The sequence below is a fragment of the Salmo salar genome, chromosome 10 (assembly GCF_965601325.2).
Source record: "Salmo salar chromosome 10, fSalSal1, whole genome shotgun sequence".
Classification (NCBI taxonomy): domain Eukaryota; kingdom Metazoa; phylum Chordata; class Actinopteri; order Salmoniformes; family Salmonidae; genus Salmo; species Salmo salar.
Window position 1 is genome coordinate 20052689 of NC_138300.1, and position 27161 is coordinate 20079849.

General features: G+C 44.3%; 1 protein-coding gene across 2 annotated transcripts in view; it reads left to right on the plus strand.

The window, feature by feature from the left end:
* LOC106613712 (fibrillin-2) overlaps positions 1–27161 on the plus strand; it is an 89643-nt gene that overhangs the window by 22075 nt on the left and 40407 nt on the right. For both annotated transcript variants that reach the window (XM_014216250.3, XM_014216249.3), the window contains exons 7-9: positions 11633–11830; positions 17258–17383; positions 21496–21621. In XM_014216250.3, the coding sequence (XP_014071725.1) occupies positions 11633–11830; positions 17258–17383; positions 21496–21621 (450 nt within the window). The remainder of the gene's footprint in view (positions 1–11632; positions 11831–17257; positions 17384–21495; positions 21622–27161) is intronic.

The following is a 27161-nucleotide window of genomic DNA, read 5'->3' on the forward strand; positions in this document are numbered from 1 at the left end:
ACTGTTTCTGCAATCAGTAATGCCACATGCCACAAGCCAGACTGTGACAAGATGACTACAGCAGAAATACACTGGAATTCAGGCTACCGTAAGTCAATTTGTTCTGAATTAGAGTAGAAACTATTGTTAGAATGGACTTGAGATGGGAATAAAATGTATCTGTGCAAAGAAAATGATTGAAATTAGTGAGAACAGACCGTAAAACACACTTTTAATGGGTGAGCAAGAACTGTCCTGTGTCTGTACTGTAGCCCTGTGTGTTCACTTGAGTTTCCACAGTCATGTGTGTTCTGCATAATTAGCCACAGTGGTGGTTTCTGCCTCAAAGAATGCTATCTATTAACTTACCAGTCAGGCAACAAAGCTTTCTGGTGCCAAGATTGTTATCCTGCGTTTGAGCTTATCTCCCTCACTTTCCCCTGTGTCTCCCACAATCTCCCACAGTCTCAAAGCAGGGGTTACACAGAGAAGCATTCTAGCGTATCCTCACGTCTGGGTGAGTGTCCTGAGGAAGGGTTCAGCCTCTTAGAGCCATTAAGCTGAAGGGAAAGTAGATTTAAGGGCTGTTGATAATGCTGTTGACAACAGAAACAGAAACAGCACAGTTTGTGCCAAAATGAGAATAACACACCTAGTGTACATACATTTGAGGAGTGTAGCTAGATACACACATACACACCGATGCACGCGAGCTTACGCGGACACACATGCAGTCAGATGTATGCACAAACATACACACACACGCACATAAAGTTAACGTGTGCGCACACACACACACGCACAAACACATGCTTGGGATAGGTGGAAAAGCTCCCGTCTTGGCTGTGAGATAAAGAGATGATGAGGCGTAGACACGGTCCGTCCTGTTTCGGCGAGTTGTAAATCTCTCAGCTGTATGAGTCTAAGGGCCTCCAGGTCAGGAAACTGAAGCAGCCGTGAGTGTCTTACGTTTCCTCCTTCACTCACTGAGGAGCCTGACCTCTTTTCCAGACCGGCATGAATGACTGCCTTCCCATGTAATCACAACATGTTTCATTGAGTTTAATAATATCCCCATTAGGGTTGCAAAAGGTCTGAAACTTTCCATGGGAAGTTAAGCCCTGGAATTTGGGGTCTTTTGCTTAAATTCATAAAAAAAGTTAGCTTATAATAGTGAACCTTTTTTTGTGGGATACAGAAGGCAATTCTAGGTATTTTGGTTAAACTATCCCCAATTCATTGGAATTGCAACCCTCTCCATGCACAGTGCATTCTTCCATCACATGTACAGCTGATTCTCAAGATCTTGCACACTAATGAGATGCTATTGAGCCCACACTACTACAGTCTGAGCCAAGGACTACATGTTTTCTGGTAAGTTTGGATTACAATACTGGGTGGGGTGAATATATTGTATATGACATACATACATTTTTGTTAACTAGTAAATAGTAGCCTACAGCAAAGTGTGTTTAAATCATTTCTAACTTGTTGACAATTTCTGCTAGTTAGTTTTTGCTACCATGTGGGGTTTAGCTTGCTTGAGCCTGCTAACTGAGGAGTGTTAATTCACTTGTTTCCATACATTTTTCATTTTAAAACATTTATCTCACAATGGAGTTGTTTAATCTAACCTCTTAACTATTTATTTGTACATGGAATTGTATTTGTTGTTTTTTACTAATTTTTTTCTAATCTTTATAGGAAAATGCCACGGGAACTATCTGATGTGTGGAGACATTTCACTGCAGCTAACGTAGAAGGAAAAGCTGTGTACATTTGCAAATACTGTGCCAAATCATATGTGAAGAATGCAACAAAGATGCAGAATCATCTGGCCAAGTGCATAAAGTTCACTCAGCACTCACAACAAGCAACCTCTGACAAAAGTCTGTATACTTCTATTCGAGGTCAAATCAGACACCTTATCGATAGCAACAGCTCATGGTCCTGGAATCAGAAGTGTTTTTGACTCAATGGAGGAACATAGTCAGAGAAATGTTGATGAATGTCTTGCTCGAGCTGTGTATGCAACTGGTTCACATCTGATGCTCACAGGCAATGTGTATTGGAAGAGATTTCTGAATGTTCTTTGCCCAGCATACACCCCTGCAACCAGACATGTTTTATCTACTCATTTGCTGGATGCAGAGTTCAACAGAGTTCAAGTGAAGGTCAAGCAAATCATAGAGATAGCAGTCTGTATTGCAATCATCTCTGATGGGTGGTTGAATGTTCGTGGGCAAGGAATAATTAACTACATCATCTCCTCCCCTCAACCAGTATTCTACAAGACAGACAATGCTGTGAACATGAAGGCTGCTTGGTCTAAAGTGGAGGAGTCCTACCCTCACATCACACCCATTGGCTGTGCTGCGCATGCATTGAATCTGCTCCTCAAGGACATCATGGCACTGAAAACAATGGATACACTGTACAAGAGAGCCAATGAAATGGTTAGGTATGTGAAGGGTCATCAATCTACCTCACCAAGCAAAGTGAGAAGAATAAGAGCACCACATTGAAGCTGCCCAGCAACACCCGTTGGGGTGGTGTTGTCATCATATTTGACAGTCTCCTGGAGGGGAATGAGTCTCTCCAAGAAATGGCCATGTCACAGTCTGCTGGATGATGAATTTTGGGAGAGAGTGGTAAGCAACCTGAAACCTATAGCAGTAGCCATTGCACGGATTGAGGGAGACAATGCCATCCTGTCTGATGTTCAGACTCTGCTTGCAGATGTAAGAGAAGAAATCTGTACTGCCCTGCCCACTTCACTGTTGCTCCATGCAAAGGAAACTGCAGTTCTGAAATACATCAAAAAGTGTGAAGACTTCTGCCTGAAGCCCATACATGCCGCAGCGTACATGTTGGACCCAAAGTATGCTGGCAAGAGCATCCTGTCTGGTGCAGAGATCAACAAGGCCTATGGTGTCATCACTACCGTGTCTCGCCACCTTGGCCTGGATGAGGGCAAGGTTCTTGGCAGTCTGGCGAAGTACACTTCCAAGCAAGGGCTTTGGGATGGACATGCAAAATGGCAATCGTGCCAACATATCTCATCAGCCACCTGGTGGAAGGGACTTTGTGGATCTTAGGCTTTTTCCCTTGTTGCTTCCATCATCCTCCAAATTCCACCAACATCAGCCGCCTCAGAGCGCAACTGGTCTTTGTTTGGGAACACACATCAAAGCACGCAACAGGCTGACCAATACAAGAGTTGAAAAATTGGTGGCAATCCGGGCAAATTTGAGGCTTTTTGAGCCTGACAACGAGCCATCCTCAACAAGGTTGGAAAGTGATAGTAAAGATGAGGCCTCAGTCTGATGTTCAAGAGGTGGACATTGAGGAGGTCCAGGGAGAATGGAAGCCTTTGAGGAGACAACCAAAGCTTTAGTTTCTAGACTATCATTTTACAGATGTATGTTGACATTTTTGGGGGGAGATGCGATGGATCATTGGGGATCATTCAATATTCCCTTTCTTTTGTTGTTCTGTGAAATCATCCCATGTGAAGAGTCAACTAATTTAATTAAAGTTCAATTCGTAACAATTTTATTAAAAAATATATATTGGAAGGATTTAATCATTTGCAATTATGTCTACTTATGATAAGGTAAAAGGTTTATGTTTCTGTCTCCATATGATATGGTAAATATATCCAATGCAAAAAACATCTACATTTCAATGGTATTAATATATTTCCGTTAATTCCCATATATTCCTGTTAATTCCCCTATATTCCCGTTAATTCCCACGGAAGTTTTCCACCTCTGAATATTCCGTAAAATCTACGTATCGCTTTGGAATTGGCTGATTTTCTCCCGCTTTCCCTTGTTTTCCACTAACCGTTGACATAAGAAGGCATGTCGGCGTTCCTTCCCTCTTCCCTGTGATTGTGCAGCTTGACGTCGGGAGCGTTTCCCAAACAACTTGGCCGGCATTCCAGACTGGATTAGCATCCCTTTTCTCACCTGCCAATTGTCCCATTCCCATCTCCTCTCATCAGAGGCTTTCTCTCAGGCAGGAAAAGGGGAATAGGGAAAGATCACGTTTGACCCAGTTACAGATGCTGATCTGATGGGCTGGACAGATCTTATATAGGTGAGAGTCCATAATGTGACCTCATTAACCCAACTCTGGGATGGGTTACACTTAGCCAGCACATCTTGGCAGATGTACTTTTGCCTTGCTTCTAATGTAACAGATATGCAATGCATTCCTATGAGGAGGCTGTCTTAACTTATTAGGTAGCCTTTGCTGAGTTTTGAAAGCCCAAGAATTTGATTTCTAGTGGTCTGTGCTTTGTCGTTGGGAGCATGTGGAGGAAACTGAAAATACCTGGAAAGGAGACAGATGGTGGTGAAAGGCAGGATACAGGAGAGGAGGGAGGGATCCGGTGAATAGTTTGGATCTATAGAGCAATTTGAACTGTAATTAGACCAAATTGCTTCCGAATGTTGTCGACTTCGGCCCAGTACCTCAGTTCCTTATACCCCATTCCCATTTCTAACTCTTCTGGCCCTGGATTGTTCATATTCCCTGATCATGGTCAACATTCACACACACACACACACTGCTTGGCCTGTCTGTCTGGTTCTGAGTAAGTCGGGTCTTGTGGCGCTGAGACATAGACACCCTGGCAAGGCGATTGTTATTGAGTCCATTAAAAGAGTGAGCGCTCGGAGCCCTCCAGTCTTTTGTTTGGCCTAGCTTGGCGGCCGACCTACGGTGTGTTTTCCTTCAGTCGTATGCACACATAGACAGGGCTCTGCTGAACTTGGCTAGAGCCTCAAGCAGTTGTCTAGCGCTGCTTCTGAAAGGTTTGGCCATGGGAGCGCCCAGACGCCTCCTCACTTTGAGGGTCTCACTGCTGATCAAAGGAATGGCAGCTCAATCGCCGGCTCTCTTCTCTCTTTTTCTTTCTCTTTCTTTAAATGGCTCCCTTCCATGTCATCTCATACCTTCTGCATGAACAACTTCCCTATAGCTCTCCATAAAGGTCCTGTTCATGCTCCTCGCTCACTTCCACAACTTAGTTTTACTGAAATTGTTCCGATGTATGATTAAATCAATACCAAATGAAAGCATGACGGGCATAAAGGATTGGACCATATGAGTCCAACATTAGTGTGAGTATTATGATTTACATTTGTTTTTAATGCAGAGTTGACTGGTAGAAGAGCAGGATGTATGGAGGGTTTAGTTTGTTAGTTAGTGGGGGGTTGTGGATGTGGCCCAGAGTGATTCAGAGTTCCAGATGGACACATCTGGACCAGCGGTTGTTCCTTCCTGGTCCCGACCAGGCCAGATTAATCAAGCCAAAAGGTTGTTCCTCCCTGGTCCCGACCAGGCCAGATTAATCAAACCCAGATGTGTGTGACTGTTATCGCCACAGTGGGTCTCTGCCGCTCGGATGGGGACTCGCATTCCCGGCCTCAAATTGTCCAGGCCAGATTGTCAGGTCATGGGTATGAGTGAGAGGGGACAGTTTAGAGCCTGCTGGTATCTGTCTCAACCCCTCTCTCTCGTTCTCTCTCTCTCTCTCTTTCTCTCTCTCTCTGCTGGGTTTGACCTACTTTCCCTCTGTCAATCTCGCGTTCACTCGTTCTCTGTCTGGCTGTGATTTAATTTTCATTTAACTGCACCAGGAAGTAATAAGAGCAGCGCTACCACAACAAAGCTGCCTCATCTCTCTGTACATCTCCTTTAGAACTCAAGAGGGTCAACTTAAACTACTTCTCCAGGGTTTATGTTACATTCCTCCTGACAGCCCCTCTCAGACCATGTATTTTATTTTAATTCCAACCCTCCATCTACAGTACCTCTAATGAATGCTGTATTAACTTTGGCACCACTACTGTAGCTAATAAGGCCTTTCCATCATTAGGCCTGTTTGAGTTTTATTATGTGCGATTGAATGGACATCATATTGCTCAAATGGTTTCAGCATGAGGTCATTGTGTTTGACTCGTGAAGTGTGGTTAACAAAATGATGTCGCCTGGTCGTTCCTGGTGAGCAGCGCAGCAAGGTGGCCATTGAAGTCCGAGGACATTGTGTTCTCCTCATTACTTTGTTTCCACACAAAGTGACACACTCTATCTTTTTTAAATTCATCTTTTCAGTAGTCTTTTTAGGGGGCAGCTTTAATATTGCAGACAGATTGTGGCTTCTAACAATGTAATTGTCTGCATCATTTCCAATCCCCCATATACAGTACTGTGCAAAAGTTTTAGGCAGGTGTGAAAAAATGCTGTAAAGTAAGAATGCTTTCAAAAATAGACATGTTAATAGATTATATTTATCAATGAACTAAATGCAAAGTGAGTGAACAGAAGAAAAATCTAAATCAAATCCATATTTGGTGTGACCACCCTTTGCCTTCAAAACAGTATAAATTCTTGTAGATACACTTGCACAAAGTCTGGGATTTTGTAGGTGTCACGACACCTACGGAAGGTGGCGCCCCTCCTTGCCCGGGCGGCGCTCGGCGGTCGTCGTCGCCGGCCTACTAGCTGCCATTGATTTATGTTTCACGTTCTGTTAGTTAGGCCTAGGTTAGTTGCGCACCTGTTTTGTGTTAGTTGTTAGTGGGGAGGGGTATTTAGGCTAGTTAGTTAGGTTTGTTGTTTGTGCGGGATTGTTCGTTTGTCAGGGTGTGTTTCATGTGGTTCTGTATATTGTGGAGTTACGCTATTCCTTTTGGGCTGCGTCCCTGGTTACGTTCTTTTAAGGGTGGTGCGTTACTTTTGCACACCTTGCACTCCATACTTTGCATATTTTCCGTGTGGATATTTTTATTAAATTCATTAACGGAATCTTTCTGTCTCCTGCGCCTGACTCTTCGGAATCCACAAGCCACCCATTGTGACAGGAGGCATATAGTCAGCTGTATGATTAAACAATTATACCAAACAGGTGCTAATGATCATCAATTCAATATGTAGGTTGAAACACAATCATTAACTGAAACAGAAACAGCTGTGTAGGAGGAATATAACTGGGTGAGGAACAGCCAAACTCCACTAACAAGGTGAGGTTGCTGAAGACAGTTTACTGTCAAAAGTCATACACCATGGCAAGACTGAGCACAGCAACAAGACACAAGTTAGTTATACTGCATCGGCAAGGTCTCTCCCAGGCAGACATTTCATGGCAGACAGGGGTTTCCAGATGTGCTGTCCAAGCTCTTTTGAAGAAGCACAAAGAAACGGGCAACGTTGAGGACCGTAGACACAGTGGTCGGCCAAAGAAACTTACTGCAGCAGATGAAAGACACATCATGCTTACTTCCCTTCGCAATTGGAAGATGTCCAGCAGTGCCATCAGCTCAGAATTGGCAGAAAACAGTGGGACCCTGGTACACCCATCTACTGTCCAGAGAAGTCTGGTCAAAAGTGGCCTTCATGGAAGACTTGTGGCCAAAAGGCCCTACCTCTGACGTGGAAACAAGGCCAAGCAATTAAACTATGCACAAAAACACAGGAACTGGGGTGCAAAAAAATGGCAGCAGGTGCTCTGGACTGATGAGTAAAAATTTGAAATGTTTGACTGTACCAGAAGGCAGTTTGTTCGCCGAAGGGCTGGAGAGCAGTACACGAATGAGTGTCTGCAGGCAACAGTGAAGCATGGTGGAGGTACCTTTCAGGTTTGGGGCTGCATTTCTGCAAATGGAGTTGGGGATTTGGTCAGAATTAATGGTCTCCTCAATGCTGAGAAGTACAGGCAGATACTTATCCATCATGCAATACCATCAGGGAGGCATCTGATTGGCCCCAAATGTATTCTGCAGCATGACAACGACCCCAAACATACAGCAAAAGTCATTAAGAACTATCTTCAGCGTAAAGAAGAACAAGGTGTCCTGGAAGTGATAGTATGGCCCCCACAGAGCCCTGATCTCAACATCATCGTCTGGGATTAAATGAAGAGAGAGAAGCACCTGAAGCTGCCTAAATCCACAGAAGAACTGTGGTTAGTTATCCAAGATGTTTGGGCAAACCTACCTGCCGAGTTCCTTCAAAAACGGTGTGCAAGTGTACCGAGAAGAATTGATGCTGTTTTGAAGGCAAAAGGTGGTCACACCAAATATTAATTAGTTTTTTCTTCTGTTCACTCACTTTGCATTTTGTTAATTGATAAATATAAACTATTAACATGTCTATTTTTGAAAGCATTCTTACTTTACAGCATTTTTTTCTGCCTTAACCTTTTGCCCAGTACTGTATATATATTTTTTTACAGTTGAAGTCGGAAGTTTACATACACTTAGGTTGGAGTCATTAAAACTAGTTTTTCAACCACTCCACAAATTTCTTGTTAACAAACTATAGTTTATCCTTGGGAGCAATTTCCAAATGCCTGAAGGTACCACGTTCATCTGTACAAACAATAGTACGCAAGTATAAACACCATGGGACCCCGCGGCCGTCATACCGCTCAGGAAGGAGACGCGTTCTGTCTCCTAGAGATGAATGTACTTTGGTGCGAAAAGTGCAAATCAATCCCAGAACAACAGCAAAGGACCTTGTGAAGATGCTGGAGGAAACAGGTACAAAAGTATCTATATACACAGTAAAACAAGTCCTATGTCGACATAACCTGAAAGGCCGCTCAGCAAGGAAGAAGCCACTGCTCCAAAACCGTCATAAAAAAGCCAGACTATGGTTTGCAACTGCACATGAGGACAAAGATCGTACTTTTTGGAGAAATGTCCTGTGGTCTGATGAAACAAAATAGAACAGTTTGGCCATAATGACCATTGTTATGTTTGGAGGAAAAAGGGGGAGGCTTGCAAGCCAAAGAACACCATCCCAACTGTGAAGCACGGGGTTGGCAGCATCTTGTTGTGGGGGTGCTTTGCTGCAGGAGGGACTGGTGCACCTCACAAAGTAGATGGCATCATGAGGAAGGGAAACTATGTGGATATATTAAAGCAACATCTCAAGACATCAGTCAGGAAGTTAAAGCTTGGTCGCAAATGGGTCTTCCTAATGGACAATGACCCCAAGCATACTTCCAAAGTTGTGGCAAAATGTCTTAAGGATAGCAAAGTCAAGGTATTGGAGTGGCCATCACAAAGCCCTGACATCAATCCTATAGAAAATCTGTGGGCAGAACTGAAAAGGCGCGTGCGAGCAAGGAGGCCTACAAACCTGACTCAGTTACACCAGCTCTGTCAGGGGGAATGGGCCAAAATTCACCCAACTTATTGTGAGAAGCTTGTGGAATGTTACCTAAAACATTTGACCCAAGTTAAACTATTTAAAGGCAATGCTACCAAATACTAATTGAGTGTATGTAAACTTCTGACCCACTGGGAATGTGATGAAAGAAATAAAAGCTGAAATAAATCATTCTCTCTACTATTATTCTGACATTTCACATTCTTAAAATAAAGTGGTGATCCTAACTGACCTAAGACAGGGATTTTTTACTAGGATTAAATGTCAGGAATTGTGAAAAACTGAGTTTAAGTGTATTTGGCTTAGGTGTATGTGAACTTCCGACTTAAACTGTATATACAGTTTTACGGGCTCGTAACCAACTGCTCTATTTTGTTCGTTTTTTGCATTGTTTGTAACTCATTTTGCACATAATATTGCTGCTACTGTCTCTTATGACCTAAAAGAGCTTCTGGACATCAGAACAGCGATTACTCACCTCGAACTGGACAAATATTTGTATTTTTTTGAGTCTGACGCAAAGGATATACTGCTTTGTCGAGACAAGGCCCAAATATCTGTTATTCTCGTGAAGAAAAGGGATAAAAGGGGCGGGGTGCCGACGAGTTGGTAAACCACCACTACCCTCCGTATTATTGGCAAATGTGCAATCATTGGAAAACAAACTGGACGATCTACGATTAAGACTATCCTATTAACAGGATATTAAAAATTGTAATATCTTATCGTTCACGAGATGTGGCTAAACGACGACGCAGATAATATGGAGCTGGCTGGCTTCTCCGTGCATCGGCAGGACAGAGCAGCTATTTGTCAATAACTGCTGGTGCTAATATTAAAGAAGTCTCGAGATCCTGGACTTCCTGACGAGCCGTCCCCAGGTGGTAAGGGAAGGCAACAACACATCTGTCACGCTGATCCTCAACACTGGGGCCCCTCAGGGGTGTGTGCTTAGTCCCCTCCTGTACTCCCTGTTCACCCATGACTGCTTGGCCAAGCACGTCTCCAACACCATGATTACGTTTGCTAATGACACAACAGTGGTAGGCCTGATCACCGACAACGATGAGACAGCCTATAGGGAGGAGGTCAGAGACCTGGCAGTGTGGTGCCAGGACAACAACCTCTTCCTCTATGTAACATCAATGGGGCTGAAGTGGAGCGGGTCGAGAGTTTCAAGTTCCTTGGTGCCAACATCACCAACAAACTATCATGGTCCAAGGACACCAAGACAGTTGTGAAGAGGGCACGACAACACCTTTCCCCCTCAGGAGACTGAAGAGATTTGGCATAGGTTCTCAGATCCTCAAAAAGTTCTACAGCTTTACTATCGAGAGCATCCTGACCGGTTGCATCACAGCCTGGTATGGCAACTGCTCGGCCTTTTACCGCAAGGCACTACAGAGGGTAGTGCGTACGGTCCAGTACATCACTGGGGCCAAGCTTCCTGCCATCCAGAACCTATATACTAGGCAGTGTCAGAGGAAGCCCAAAAAATTGTCAAAGACTCTAGTCACCCAAGTCACCGCACAGCAAGCGGTACCGGAGCGCCAAGTCTAGTACCAAAAGGCTCCTTAACAGCTTCTACTCCCAAGCCATAAGACTGTTTTTACACTACTGCTACTTGCTGTTTATTATCTATGCATAGTCATTTTACAAATAACCTTGACTAACGGGTACCCCAGCACATTGACTCGGTACCGGTAACCCATGTATATTGCTCATTATTGTTATGTAATTTTCTTGTGATACTTCTTTATTTGATTGGATTTTTTTTTGATTTTTTGATTTAGTAAATATTTTCTTGACTTTATTTCTTGAACTGCATTGTTTGTTAAGGGCTTGTAAGTAAGCATTTCACAGTAAGGTATTCGGCACATGTGACAAATACAATTTGATTTGATTTGGTTTCTATTCACTATAATGGTGGTATTCTGTTTTCTGCTAACAATGCTAACAGTACCGCGGTCGGCCTTGAGCTTCACTGAGAGAGGGCAGTCGTTCTCCCCTGGTCTGGACCAAGAATATTTGTCATGAGAAGATTGTTATTGATGGGAACCAGTACTAAATGGGTTTCCCCATTATATAGTTATCCCATTACACCAGTGAATAGGGGAACCCACTGTTCAGCACATTTCCAGATAAATGCCTCTAACCAGGAATGTGCAGCAGCATTTAGTCCAATGGGTTAAAGACTTGGGAGGTCTGTCATACAGTGTGCATGACATATTGCAGCATTTAAAGCCTACTAAATTGTGTTCTTCTGGGGTATATTTATTTTAATAACACTTCAAATTCAATTAAATGTAGCTAGCAGAAGTGTGAAATAGACTTTGCTTTAGATGTATTTTTCCTCACTACCTTTCAGTTATACAGAACATTCAGAGGGGGATTTTAAGGAAGTGGGATAAATAAATGGCTGCCAAAATGGCTAACTCTTGTTCTCTCTCTCCTTCTCCCCCTACAGACTACCGGACCGGGCCCTGCTTCACGCAGGTCAACAACCAGATGTGCCAGGGCCAGCTGAGTGGCATCGTGTGCACCAAGACATTGTGCTGTGCCACCATCGGACGGGCATGGGGACACCCCTGTGAGATGTGCCCCGCCCAGCCTCACCCCTGTCGCCGAGGCTTCATCCCCAACATCCGCAGCGGCGCGTGCCAGGGTAAGACACACACACACAGACACACACGCATGTTTACACTCACATATAAACACACCTGTATGATCTTCAGTCTAATACACTCTACAAGTGAGTCACACACACACACACCATCCTCATCACGGACACTGTAACCAACTTAATTAACTTAATTAACTAGTAACTTAATCTGTCACCATCAGCAACATCTTCAATAAAATCATGTTTAATGTAAACGTCAACGTAACAGTCACCTTCCTTATCTCTGATACTGTCACCAAACTCCTGCAGCCTGCAACCACCACCCACACAGAGAAACAAAAACACACACACACACACACAGAGCAGAGATACACATCAAAGCCCAAGAGAAAGAGAGGGAGAGTACGAGAGAGAAAGAGTTCTAATTTCACCTCCTCATGAACTGAGTTTCACCTTGCTTCATCAACATTGCAGCAGCCCCAGACCAGTGTCTGTGTAAATACAGGCTGTCCTCTCTCTCTCTCTCTCTCTCTCTCTCTCTCTCTCTCTCTCTCTCTCTCTCTCTCTCTCTCTCTCTCTCTGTGTCTGGCCCCTCCCATCCTCCACACTAGGCTCCCTAATGACCAACCAGACTAAGCAGTGAGGCTGGATCAATAGATGACACACATGTAAAGGTTGTGTCCCCTCTTAGGTAAACGCAGCGTCTCACCCCTCAAAAATGTTCAAACGGCCCTCCATGGACTAGAGCCTCTTCCTCTCTGTGGATATTCAAATGAGAGATGTCTAGCCAACAGCCTTGTGTTGAGATAATGGGTTGCCTTTAAAAAAAATGTTTTTCACTAAGTCTCAAAGGGAGGCACTTACCTCATTCACATGAATTTGCAGGACTAGGAGCCACCTGGGTGAAACAGGACACTCCCCTTGTATTGGCAAAAAGCAGGTGCACATGGCCTCTAAAGTTCCTGTTGAGTGTTGACACATTCTCAGTAAGGTGTGGTGAAAGCCAAATTGAATACGAAAGCTTTTTGCACTCAGTCTAATGAAAAATAGCTGGAAAGAACTGAACAACTGAAGAAATACGACTCTAAGACAGCAGTAAACCTTCACGCCTCACTCTGCACTTTGGAATTACCAATGTGACTGACTGAGTGCCTTAAATGGGCAATCTGTGACTTCTTTGTCTGCTGTGGCCACAGGACAAAAAGCAAGGAAATTGATGCTCAGACAAAATCAACTACAGATTGTGACTTTGAGACTCACATTTAAAAACCAAAGTGCTTTATTATCCAAAGCTGCATCAATATAATACACTGTCTTACATTCAACTCTAAGTCAACCCATTCATCAAGTCAAATCAAAATATGCTTTGTAAACAACAGGTGTAGACACAGGGTGAAATGCTTACGAGTTGAGGATAAAGATAAAGATAAAAAATAGAAATAGTGACACGAGGAATAAATACACAGTGAATAAGGAATAACAATAACGAGTAAAAAATACATGGCTATATATAGGGAGTACCAGTATCTAGTCGATGTGCAGGAGTACGGGGTAATTGAGATAGCTATGTACATATATGTAGGGTTAAAGCGGTTAAAGTGACTAGGCAACAGGATAGGCAATAGACAGTAGCAGCAGCGTATGTGGTGAGTGTAAATGTGTGTGTGTGGGGAGGGTGGGGTATATGAAAAGTCACATTCTTTCACAGAGCCTCTATCAATCTGCCTCTATATATACAGTACCAATCAAACGTTTGGACACACCTACTCATTCAAGGGTTTTTCTTTATTTTTACTATTTTCTACATTGTAGAATAATAGTGAAGACATCAAAACTATGAAATAACACATATGGAATCATGTAGTAACCAAAAACATGTTAAACAAATCAAATATATTTTAGATTTAGATTCTTCAAAGTAGCCACCCTTTGCCTTGATGACAGTTTTGTACTCTCAACCAGCTTCATGAGGTAGTCACCTGGAATGCATGTCAATTAACAGGTGTTGATTTGTGGATTTTCTTTCCTTCTTAATGTGTTTCAGCCAATCAGTTGTGTTGTGACAAGGTAGGGGTGGTATACAGAAGATAGCCCTATTTTCTAAAAGACCAAGTCCATATTATGGCAAGAATAGCTCAAATAAGCAAAGAGAAACAACAGTCCATCATTACTTTAAGACATGAAGGTCAGTCAATCCGGAAAATGTCTAGAACCTTGAAAGTTTCTTCAAGTATAGTCGCAAAAACCATCAAGTGCTATGATGAAACTGGCTCTCATGAGGACCACCACAGGAAAGGAAGACCCAGAGTTACTATAAGGGCAGAAGGCGAGACCCAAATGCAGACACAGGAGACAGATGGTTGAGCTCCGATATTTATTATAACAAAAGGGGTAGGCAAAATGCAGGTCGGGGACAGGCGAGAGTTCAAAAACCAGGTCAGAGTCCAAACAGTACAGGGGGATTGGCAGGCTCGAGGTCAGAACAGGCAGAGTGGTCAGGCAGGCGGATTCGGCGTCAGGACAGGCAAGGGTCAAAACCAGCAGCACTAGGAAAAAACAGAGACTGGGAAAAATAGGAGCAAGGAAAAATCGCTGGTTGACTTGGCAAAATAAGACGAACTGGCACAGAGAGACAGGAAACACAGGGATAAATACACCGGGGACTAATGGAAACAGGTGACACCTGGAGGTGGGTGGAGACAATCACAAAGACTGGTGAAACAGATCAGGGCGTGACAGTTACCTCTGCTGCAGAGGATAAGTTCATTAGAGTTAACTGCACCTCAGATTGCATCCCAAATAAATGCTTCACAGAGTTCAAGTAACAGACACATCTCAACATCAACTGTTCAAAAGAGACTGCGTGAATCAGGCCTTCATGGTCGAGTTGCTGCAAAGAAACCACTACTAAAGTACACCAATAAGAAGAAGAGACTTGCTTGGGCCAAGAAACACGAGCAATGGACATTAGACGGGTGGAAATCTGTCCAAACTTGAGATTTTTGGTTTCAGCTGCAGTGTCTTTGTGAGATGCAGAGTAGGTGAACGGATGACCTCCGCATTTGTGGTTCCCACCATGAAGCATGGAGGAGGAAGTGTGATGGTGTGGGGGTGCTTTGCTGGTGACTGTCGGTGATTCATTTAGAATTCAAGTCACACTTAACCAGCATGGTGCAACGATACGCCATCCCATCTGGTGGTACTATAATTTGTTTTTCAACAGGACAATGACCCAAAACACACCTCCAGGCTGTGTAAGGGCTATTTGACCAAGAAGGAGAGTGATGGAGTGCTGCATCAGATGACCTGGCCTCCACAATCACCTGACCTCAACCCAATTCAGATGGTTTGGGATGAGTTGGAAAAGGAAAAGCAGCCAACAAGTGCTCAGCATATGTGGGAACTCCTTCAAGACTGTTGGAAAAGCATTCCTCATGAAGCTGGTTGAGAGAATGCCAAGAGTGTGCAAAGCTCTCATGAAAACAAAGGGTGGCTACTTTGAAGAATCTAAAATATATTTTGATTTGTTTAACACTTTTTTGGCTACTACTTGATTCCATATGTGTTATTTCATCGTTTTGATGTTTTCACTATTATTCTACAATGTAGAAAATAGTAAAAAATAACGAAAACCCTTTAATGAGTACCTGTGTCCAAACCTTTGACTGGTCGCCAAAAAGCCCCTGAGCAAAGTCCTGTTGGAGCCAGTTCAAAGCACACATGCACATGAATCCCAATGTAAGGATAGCATTCCAGGCATCATGGATTTGGATGGTCCTCAACATGTGAGCACATTTCCAGGCTTTGTTAAAAGGGAACAGAGGTAAAATATATTCGCATGATTAGAAACAGGCTGGGTGTGTGTGTGTGAGAGAGAGAGGGCGGTATTAATCTCGGCTGCTTGGCTGCGTACTGGCAAGGCGTGCCAACTTCCCTCTCACAGAGCTGGATGATCAGGTGTGTGTGTCTGGACGTCTGTGTGTTTCTTTGGGAAGATCTCAATTGCATACTCATCACGTCCTCTCTCCTCGTCTCTTTCTCCAAACCCATTGGAGGAAAAGGTCAGAGGGCATCTGACCCCATCCAATGGGTTTTGGGAATTAGATGAGGATGCGAGGAGTATGGAATTGAGATTCTACACTTGACTATGTTTTCATACCATCCAGACAAATACCAGTCTCAGCACACATTCACACGCCCGGACCAGACGAACCCCCTCTAGGCACGCTAACGATCTGAGGGGTCTGAGTCAATGTGTTTCCACTGAAGATGACGAAACACCAACACCTCTGTCTTGCCAGCATGGCCAGACTGTGAGCTAATGAAGTGTAAATGTGTGAACAGGGGAAGAGCAAAGATTATGGATATACTAACAAGATACATGTCTCTCCGTCCTAACAATGGCACAAAGAGGCACAGCAGGCTGTCAAGTTCCCGCCTATCCTTTCTTTGATTGGTGAATACATCTAATTATTTTAATACTTTTGGAAATATTCGATGGGGTTTGTTGACGTCAACCGCCTGTATTCAATGGAGAGATGCTATGCTACTAGCCTCATGCAATGAATATGCATAGCCATCTCCGATATGAAGTGTTTTTTCTCAAAGTGGCGGGAATGTCGTTTGTCCTACTAATATCAGTTCACTCGTAACAACCTAAGCATTACGCAACTTCGATTCAATCAAATAAATAAACCTCACATAGAAAATAAGCCATACATTTTTGTTGTTGACCAAATTCGACAGTCATTGACCTACACACAACAACTCCAAGTCACCTGGTGGAGGGAGACAGATTTTCCTCCGAGTTGGGCCTCTCTCTTTACCTCTTACTCTCCGGGAAGAGGGAGGAAGATGAGGTGATAAACAACTCCTCCCTCTCTTTAACGACTCTAAAGAAGACATGTCATGCTTCCTGGTTACTGTGTTCACTGTCCAATCAGAGCCCCACGCCCACAGCTCCATCCTAGTTACTCATGGCATGATGGGGAAATATACATGAACCCACTCACTCCTCAAACAAGTGCTGCAGTCTGGAGTCATCTTGGTTCCTAGGTGGCGGTGCCAAGATATCCTCTGTTCTTTCCTGCTTCGCCCCTTTCAACAAGTTTTAATACGGGACTGAAAGCTCAGGATTTTTGAATATTTTTGCCATACGTCTTCTCATGATTGATTATTGTACTGTAATGTATGCGCCCAGCCTACTTCACTTTAAAGGCTAAGGTGCTGTAAATCACAGAGTGTAAAATCCAAATTCATTCACACACATTTATAGACTCCATCTGATTCAAGGTTAGTGGGCAGCAACGCTTTGGGAGATTCTTAGCTCATTAAGAGTAAACAGAGTATTTAAAATGCATCTCTTAAAGCAACGCCTGTTAAGTGCTGCTTATTTGTGCTGATGGTCTACATTCTCTCTCTCTCTCTCTCTCTCTCTCTCCCTCCTTTCACCCTCTTTTTCTCCTGTAGATGTGGATGAGTGTCAGGCCATCCCGGGGCTGTGTGCAGGAGGTAATTGCATCAACACTGTGGGCTCCTATGAGTGTAAATGTCCAGCGGGCCACCGCCAGAGTGACACCAGCCACAAGTGTGAAGGTGAGTCACACACACAGTCCACAGACCCTCTGTGGTGACATCACATTATGCACCTTTTATAACAAATGGGAATGTATAACAATGAGTTAGTGTAATGGAAAACATATTGGCCGTGAATTAAAGCAGGCGTAGCTAAGTGAACTCAATGCCTCAGTTAAGAATTTGATTTTGAATTGCGAGTGTAGATCCATTTCTTATTTATTTTTTGCCAGGGTTTCGTTAGCAGTTTTTTTGAGTACTGTGGCTAATGGCTTCTGTGGTTATCAAGTCTCTGGTATGGACATGTACACACACATAAGGAAGGAAGGAAGGAAGGAAGGAAGGAAGGAAGGAAGGAAGGAAGGAAGGAAGGAAGGAAGGAAGGAAGGAAGGAAGGAAGGAAGGAAGGAAGGAAGGAAGGAAGGAAGGAAGGAAGGAAGGAAGGAAGGAAGGAAGGAAGAAAGGGTGCATGTGAAGAGGATTTGAACGGCGCCTGGGTGTCCAGTGACAGCTACAGAGCGAGAGAGAGAGAGCTCAGCCGTTAGACATCAGTAGACCCTGAGGGTTAATGAAGGGTTGGAAACACTCATATACCCGGAGGAGCCTCTAATTAGCTGGTCATGTGATGAGGGAAGGATTCACACACACATACACACTCTCTCTCTCTCTCTCTCTCTCTCAGACACAGAGACATGCATGCTTTCATGCACTCTCACACACACACACACACACACACACACACACACACACACACACACACACACACAGACACTGGTGTCCTATCACAGTCCCACTGAAATTGGATTGTGCTGCGGCAGCCCTTTGGTGCTAGAGGCCTGTTGGTTGGACGAGCAGGAGAGGTGTCCTGTGCCCTGTAGTCTTTGAAGCCTGGTGGGATGAGAGGCAGCGTATGGGGGTGGAAGTCCTCGGAGGTGAACTAATTACAGGACAATTGGAGACAGTAGTGGATCAGCCCCAGACCTGAGGCTCCATCGCTGGGCTTCGTTTGGGCCAAGGTGGGGGCTGGATGGTGGATGCTTTTAGGTAACATTGTTTTAGAGCTTAATTGGGGCAGAGTCAGTTTTTAGTCTCAAAACGTCAAGTATTTAATTAAAGGGTGGAGAATACAAAGTTTAACCATCCACAACTATAAATACCCAGATACCTCAAATAGCACAGCTCTGAGATTGAGACATTCAAGCCCCATTTTGTTCACTTATGACATCACAGACCACCATCAGTATTCCAAAGGAAAATGGGTTTCAAAATGCCCTCCAAGTTTATGCACAAACATGGCGTCATGTTCTAGTGGAGCCAGTCTTGGAGCTGTTAACATGTCTGGGAGGTAGCTCTTCTTTGCCAAAGCAACCTACCTGATTTCATAGCTCCTTTCGCTCCAGTCGTGTTTCGCACTCGTTCTTTTTTCTCTCCTTCTTTTTTTTGCCCCCCCCCATTTTCCTTCCATAAATACGGTCTACTGGCACAGGGCCAGCTGTTAGCGCTAGCACAAAGAAACACTTACAGAGCAGAGATGACTTCAGCGTTATATACACGGACCTCCTCATAGCGTCTGACACTTGTAGACCCACACTCACTATACACACTACACATCCTATACATACAGACACACTCTTACACACACACAGACGCACACGCACACACACTCACACACACACACCTGTACTATTCAGAGATACACACATACTGATACACTCAACCTATTTAGACATACACACACATACTACACACACACACACACTCTCACTCATATATATACACAATGCATACATACTTTCTCTCACACACAAACACAGTCTCACAACACACACTTTGATGATTGAACAGTTGTCATTTATCCAGGTGGCAGACATTTCCCTAAACACACACAGCGCTCCATGTCTGTGCTGTGTAAAGTCTGGTCCTATTCAGGGGGAATGCTGACACCACGTTTATTTTGCTGCTTTTTAATGACTTGAGGAGAACCTTTCACTAAAGCAGTCTGACAATAGTCAGCAGGGGACCCAGTGCCTCTTAACTTCCCACTGTGTGCGTCATTACAAAACACGCACACACTGCCCCATAGACAGCATTAATGCTTACCCACTGCCAACACACACCACACACACCACTAATGCATACCGACCGACTGCACACACACATTTAGGGGCCCGCCTCTCACACGCCACACTATACACACACACATACTGTAATTTTAACTAAAGGGTAATGATATATGTGTATAAATAAGCGTAACACAGCATATAAACCTAATGCCTTCTGGGGCCTCACTTCACTCTCACCATCATAGCAGTGAGAGGCCTTTTCATGTGTAGGGTTATATACTGTAATACACCACACGGTAGACTGGACCCTGCCAAGTACTGGCTCTCTCACTCACACACACACACACACACACACACACACACACACACACACACACACACACACACACACACACACACACAGGTACACACATACAGGCACACACACGAACACACACTAGCTATATACTGCTGACTCCCAGGTCTAGTGTACAGATGTAGGATCTTAATTTGATCATTGTTTTGTTGTTGAGAATTGTCCTGTACAACAGGAAATGCAAACTTGTAGTGTATTTGAGTTTTTAAAAGTATTTTAAAGTTTGTAATTTCCACTTTGAAAAAGGGAAAACGCCCTTTTTACATCAGCAGATGATCAGAAAGTGCTTATAAGAGCAAGCAATGAAGGGCGGCAAGGAAAAACTCTAGAAAGGCAGGAACCAAGGAAGGAACCAAGGAAGAAACCTAAATAGGAACCAGGCTCTGATGGGTGGCCAGTCCTCTTCTGACAGTGCCCGGTAGAGATTATAAGAGTACATGGCCAGTAGCCCTTTCCTGCAGTCAAATGATCTAGTGGCCTTATGGGTGGAATGTTATTAATATTTTAGCTGCCGAAAATCCGGTGTTTCTGTGTCCAACTGTTTTGTTATATTTCAGTCTTCTGTGATTTATATGAAGTCTAATATTGGGATGCGAACTCAAATGTAATACATTTCAACTCTATATCTGACATGGTACAGGTGTCTTCTTTTTTTAAGCCCATAACCATGTGTGTGAGGTGTAAACTTTAGTTTCAAAGTAGATTTGTTTAAGACTACCGAGAAACACTCTGTGTGACCCTGATTTAGTCCACTGCACTAAAAGGTTAAGGCCAGATTGTTCTTCAAGATGTTCAAACGTTCATAGATGACCAGCAGGGTTATAGAGGGTGCAACAGAACAACACCTCAGGAGTAAAATGTCAATTGGCTTTTCATAGCCAAACATTCAGAGATTGAGACAACAGGTGTGGTAGAGATAGAGAAAGGGAGGGGGAGAGGGTCAAACAGCAGGTCCGGTGAACAGGTCAGGGTTCCATAGCCACATGCAGAACAGCAGAAACTGGATCAGCAGCACGACCAGGTGGACTGGGGACGGGGACAGCCAGTCCTGAGGCATGGTCCTAGGGTTCAGGTCCTCCGGGAGGGGAGATAGGGAGAGAGATGGGAGAATTAGAGGGAGCATACTTAAGTTCACACAGGACACCAGATAAGACAGGAGAATTATAACAGATAGGACAGACTGACCCTGACCATAGTCTCTCTGGGGCAGCTGAAGTATTCCCATGATGTGTGTGTGGGAAACTCTAACCATTTAGACCTCTTAAAATCCACCACAGTTATGAAGTCCACTGAGCTATGTTGAACATTAGGGTTCCAGGTAGAACCCTTTTGTGTTCCATGTAGAACCCTTTCCACAGAGGGTTCTACCTGGAACCAAAAAGGGTTCTCCTATTGGGACAGCCGAAGAACCCTATTAGAACCCTTTTTTTCCAATCAGTATAGCAGTTGTTCCTGCTCTTGTATTTAGAGTTATGAGCAGTTATTATTTGAGGCCCTCAAGTGTATTTGACACATGAGATATTGTCCACTTCTTCAAATATTTGACATGGATCCAAATACTTTGAGCAGCTGTTATCGAGGAAAAGGATTTCTTCCAAATAATGCCTGTGATAGGGGTTTTGAGTTACCGCGTGTGTATGATGAGTGTATGACTATCATGAAGCTCAGTGTTTTCTCTAACTCCAATGATCTAATTGTTTGTGTGTGCGTTTCAGATATTGACGAGTGCAGCACTAACCCAGGTGTGTGTGACGGAGGTGAATGCACCAACACAGCCGGCAGCTACGTCTGCACCTGTCCCCGTGGTTACATCACCAGCACTGACGGTGCCAGATGTGTAGGTGAGTTACCGCTGCCCGCCCACAGCACACACCCTCTTGTTAGCCACTGACTGTTCACATCTGGATTTCTCCCTCCTTCCTCTCTTTCTCCCTCCATCCCTTCCTGTGACTAGTGTTCTGATGACTCAAGCAGGTCTGCAGTCATCATGTGCAGGCCCAGGGACGCACACTTGGCCTTGACTGCTGTAATTCCAGTTAGCATTAGCACCTCTCTGACTCACACCCTGAAACAATACCGGGTGTTAATGTAGAGCGCATGCAATCTCCGGCAGCTCGTCTCAAAATGGCCGCCAGAGAGCTGGCCCTGTTGCTTTCGAACAGCTTTCGATTGGGAGTCCAACAACTCTCCTACACTCAAGGTCCCTCTCCTAGCCAAGCAGAACCACTTGATTACTTTAATTGAAAAGTCGTGCGCCCCAAAGTCTACTAGACATGAGAACACGGTATTCAAATTGTCTCCTGGGTCAAAGTTTTATTGGACCTCCTCTCACGTTGGCACGTGATCCATTTTCCATCATCTGCTGAATATCCCTGCTGTACTTGTTTGTTGTCTTTTGGCTAATAAAGGGAAACCGGGTGAAAATGCCAAGCGAACAATGAACAGTGTCAACAATGATCTCACAAGGAGCCCTCTGTTCTTTTCTGTTCTGCCTGGCCTGGTCGTGTGGCAGATTTTTTAGCCTCAAGGTAGAACGCATCTGTACTCACTTAGAGGCCTGCAGGAGAACAAAGCTGACACCACCACGACAACAAGCAAGACGAGCCAGAGAAGAGGGGAGAAAGAGAGGGGGAGGAGAGAGGAGAAAACTATCCAAACTATCCCCTTTCTCTGTTGTTCTGTGTCGGAACAAAGGGGTAGAGCAGTGGGCGAGAGGGACAAGGGGAAGGGAGAGGGAAGCGTAGCCTGATTGGGAACATGCGTGTGGAAAATGACGGCCCACTGAGGTAGGAACCGGGGGGTGGTGGCGGGAGGAGAGGGAGACATATGGGATGGTCCAACAAGTTAAACTGGGTCTCTTGCTTTCTCTTCACTTTGACCAAGAAGACTCTATCGCTCTGGATCTCTTTCTCATCTGTCTTTGCTGTCTTTCCCAGCCTGCTCTACTCTTTGACCCAGTAGACTCCCTCTCTCTCTCGCTCTCTCTCGCTCTCTCATCTCACTTCTATCTCTCTGTCTTCCCCCAATTCTCTCTTATTTGAACCAGTAGACTCCTTCATTTTTGTCCCCCCCACCATCTCTCTCTCTCTCTCTCTCTGGTCAGGGGGAGATTGAGGAGAGACTGGAGTCTACTGGGTCACACTGGAGATATTTCTTTCTGCTAACATTCCTCCCATCCCCCTCTCTTTCTCTGCCCCCTCGCTCTCTTGCTTTCTCCCTCTCCCCTCCCCATGCCCCTTTTTGTCTTACCCCGTTTTCTCTTTCTCACCCAGAGTGCCCATCCATCTGTCTAGTGTAACCCGGTGAACTGTAGAGTCCCCAGGAACAAATAAAAGAGAGCTGTGATTTCAGGCCCTGTCTGACACATTGACACATCCCGCCGTATATCCTCAGCTCCAGCCAGACGCATGCTGTGGCTGGCTCCCCTGTGTGAGTCGACCGACTCGGCCCTGTTTGCTTGGGTGCGTTTTGCGAGTGGAGGTAGACTAAGAAACTACACATGAGGTGAGCGGGGGGCTCCAGGTCCAGGAATGTCGGCTCTAGCCGAGCTGATTTCTTGCATGCCTCCCCTGGCCCTGGGCTGGCGTTATTCTGGGACAGCGTAGCGTGGAGAAGCAGACCGGAGGGACCTGTTGAGCCCGACACTAATCAGCCCTAATGCCTCATCCGTCGCATTGTGAAAACCCAGTCTGTATAAAAGAAAGCATGCAGTTGTGCTGTTCTCTATAGGCTAGCTAGCTAGCTACGGGTCTGGTTCCAATTTAAGTCATCATCATCCCCATCACCGCCCTCCCTTCTCCCTTCCATTCCGTTGCCTCACCCACTCTCCCTCCCTCTAATGGCCTGTTCCCACCCACCCCTCACCGCCCCCCCCAATTCTGCCCCCAGCTGGGTTGGTCCCTTGGGAAGGAGGGAGGGGAAGTTGGAATGTTTAAAGTGCATGGCTATACGCTCCAGACACAGAGCTTCTCATGTCCAATATAATTGTCCAGGATTGCTCCACATGGAACTGATTAATTCCGGACTGCTAGCTCATTAGACAAGTTAATCGACTTGCACGTCTCACTCCTGTAGGGGATTTTATCTGTTCGAAGGGAAGAGACTGCAGACTCTTCAAACAACAACTTTATAATAAGATTTGCAAAAATTGAGTAATTAACTATGCACTTCAACAGTGCATAGTTAAGGCCCAACGAACAGAGTTGGCTCTCAGCTTTTATAGAAGTGTCAAACCTCTTTGTCTCTGTTGCAGTTAGCAGATGTGTGCAAACAGGGGTGGGGAACATAGTGTATAAAAGGCGTTTAGCTTGTCTGTGTAGATTAAGATAGCTGACGTTGCCACCATTGTCTGTTCCTTCCTGCAAGTTTCCACACAGAGGAGTTCCTGCAGATAGTACAAACGGGATGTCACATACTGAGGTCGCAACCGGCTCTTATCTGTAGGCCCAGACTTATAACTCAGACACAAGACAACAAGCCTGCATCAGAAAAAAACACTAGCATATAACAATGGACAATAGTAAAAACAGCATATTATGTCTAATTGTGTAATTTTCCAACACATTTCCTCCCTTTTGAGACTAAGGCTCAACCTAATGGAGAAAAAAAGCATTTTCATCAAACAAGCATTAACATGATTTGGAAAGAGGGAATAGGAAAGACTTTCTTACACTTAGCATATTACAGTTGTAAATTACCTCTGTTGTCATTGAGTTTCAAACCTTCACATAGTGCAATTCATTCTCAGAAGGGGGAAAGGAACATGAATTAAACATCAGTACATGCTTCATCCCCACACACAAGGCAATCATTTCACTGTAAAGTCTACAGCTGTTGTATTCGGCGCATGTGACAAATAAAATTGGATTTGATTTGAATCGAATCGCCTCATTGACACTGTCTACATTGCCATGTGAGCACCATTTACATGACCCGCGTAGTGGGCATGGCTTATGAACATGCTGCAAAATTAACTCAATGTTTTTACCTTGGTGTTATGGATTATCACTGTCTTCATCAGACATGTAATCAGGCATAGGAAAGTAAATTGGGTTCAGGGGTCAGTAATGGCATGGCGAGAATAGTGCAACGGTTTTGCTGCACAATTTATATAATAAGCATTCTAGAATAAGCATTTTTGCAAAAAAGATAACTAAGCCATAAATCAGCCAATGAAATATTGTAGCTCCCATAACACCAAACATTGACTGAACCCATCCAAACGGACTCCAATCGTTGTCTGATTGGTGTTCGTTTGCGAGATCACCGCTGAGCTCTTTCAGATGTTCCACGACAATAGTCAAGTTACCTTCACCCCGGGTATGAATGTACAGCAATGGTCACCTATCATTTGGCACCCTCTGCAGGAGATGTGATGCTACTACTACAGCAAACTGCCCTTCTGGTGAGGTGGCCTCCGGTATACAGGGATTGGTGGCTATTCTTTCAAGTGTTGTACCTTCTTTAACAAACTCCTCACTGAAAGTTGACAAAAGTGTCTGAAATCACAACACTATCTCTGCAACTAACACCCTTACGCAAACATTCTGTCTCAAATACATGCCCTGTATGTACTTAGCCTCCTGTTACAAAAACATTTGCACATAAATCATTCCATCTAGCCCATAACATATTAGTCACTACTGCTAGTCCACTTATATAGTTATAAACATACTAAAACAAGCTTAAGTCAATTGTACTGTATCATCCAGAAAGCTATATGTATTGATGCGCTTTAACATTTGAATTCTGATAACATGGTTAAACAAAACCCCTACTATCAATGTCCCCATCATGGTTATGGTTATACAACCCACATTTAGAATGACAGTTTTCAGTGCTCCACGTTGAGTATATCACTCAAATTCAAGACCCTAAACTAAGCACACACCGACACGGTTAGAATGCACATTTACAAACATGGGACCATATATTATCAGTATTAACGGTTCTCATTTACAGCCCCCGTTTGTCCCTGTTTTACTGTCGCCAGTGGTATGTTAATGACAGATCGGTATCTCAATGCATTTGATGCATTTCCCAGTGTGTAAATCTCCAAAATCAACGTGATACCCCAAATAAGTTTAGAGCAACCCTAAATTAATTTGCAGGCACAGTTGACCACCCCCCTCCTTCCCGGCACTCTTCTTCTGGCGTTTCTTCATGTTCCTCTTCAGAAAGTGTTTCAGTTCGTCCTCCCAATGGCACATGTTCAAAGTGGATGGCCCTTGATAATGTCTCTCACCTGAGCCGCCACTGTCCTTTACAGTCCATTATGTCTTTTCCTACCAGTAAGCCAGCAGCATGAGAGATGTTTGGACGGGATCTCTCTCCATGCTCACTCCACGTGGACTCATGTCGCACTCCTGAGAGAAAAGGAATGAGAGAAAAGGCAGCTAATATCTTCGACTGGATGTGGTGTACAGGTTTCTGGCTCGGACTCAGGTCTCATGGTAGAAGTAGTGAAGGACAAGGTCCTGTCTTCAGCCAGTTAGGGGGGGTGAAGTTCACACTGTTCTCGTCAATTTATTTCTTCCATACATCAAGATACCATCTGTAGTCACTATCGCCATAACTTCGACAGAGGACAGAACAAAACAACAGTTTAAGACATTCCTGATTCTGGAATTTCAGATGATTTATTCACCGTATGACAAATTAATACATTCCCAGTTTTCTTAATACCAACATTTCTAAGACAAATGTCAAAGAGCATAACAACACACTTGTTCAAACCATTTTGCAAATTTGCTTATACTGCCTCACACTGCCGACCTCCCTGCAGAGTTACCCCTTAGGGAGAAATTTTGTATCAAAACAAGACAAAAACAAACAACATCATAGTTTGTCTAATTTTGTAATTTTCCACGACACTCCCCCTTCCCCCTCTCTCCCTCTGCCTTTCCACCTACACTTTAATCTGCATTACACACACAAACACACGCATGCACCAAGGGACCCTCACTTCTTCTCCACCTACCCGAACACACCCTTTCCCTCCCCCTTCCTCCCCCAGCCTATTGACCCTGACCTGAGGGATGGCTGTTAGTTGTAACCTCTCCTAAGGGCTGAAGGAACCACGCCTCCATCCCTACTCCCAATTGCGTATCATCTTTGTGGTAGGCAGGTGATTGTCAAGCTTTTTTGTGCTAAAAGCTTTTGAATTTTCTTGTGATCCTGAAGAATGTACAAACCCTTGTTTCCCGTCACAATCGTACACTGTGACCCAGTAGAAGCTGGGTTTATACCTTGTCACCAGAGTATTTACAGTATGGTAAAGTATGTGCATTATAACATGTTCTGCCTAACATTAAATGTTCTACATGACCTGGAAGTCAAATGTGTTTACAACATCATGAGCGATTTGAGTGACTCACCCTGA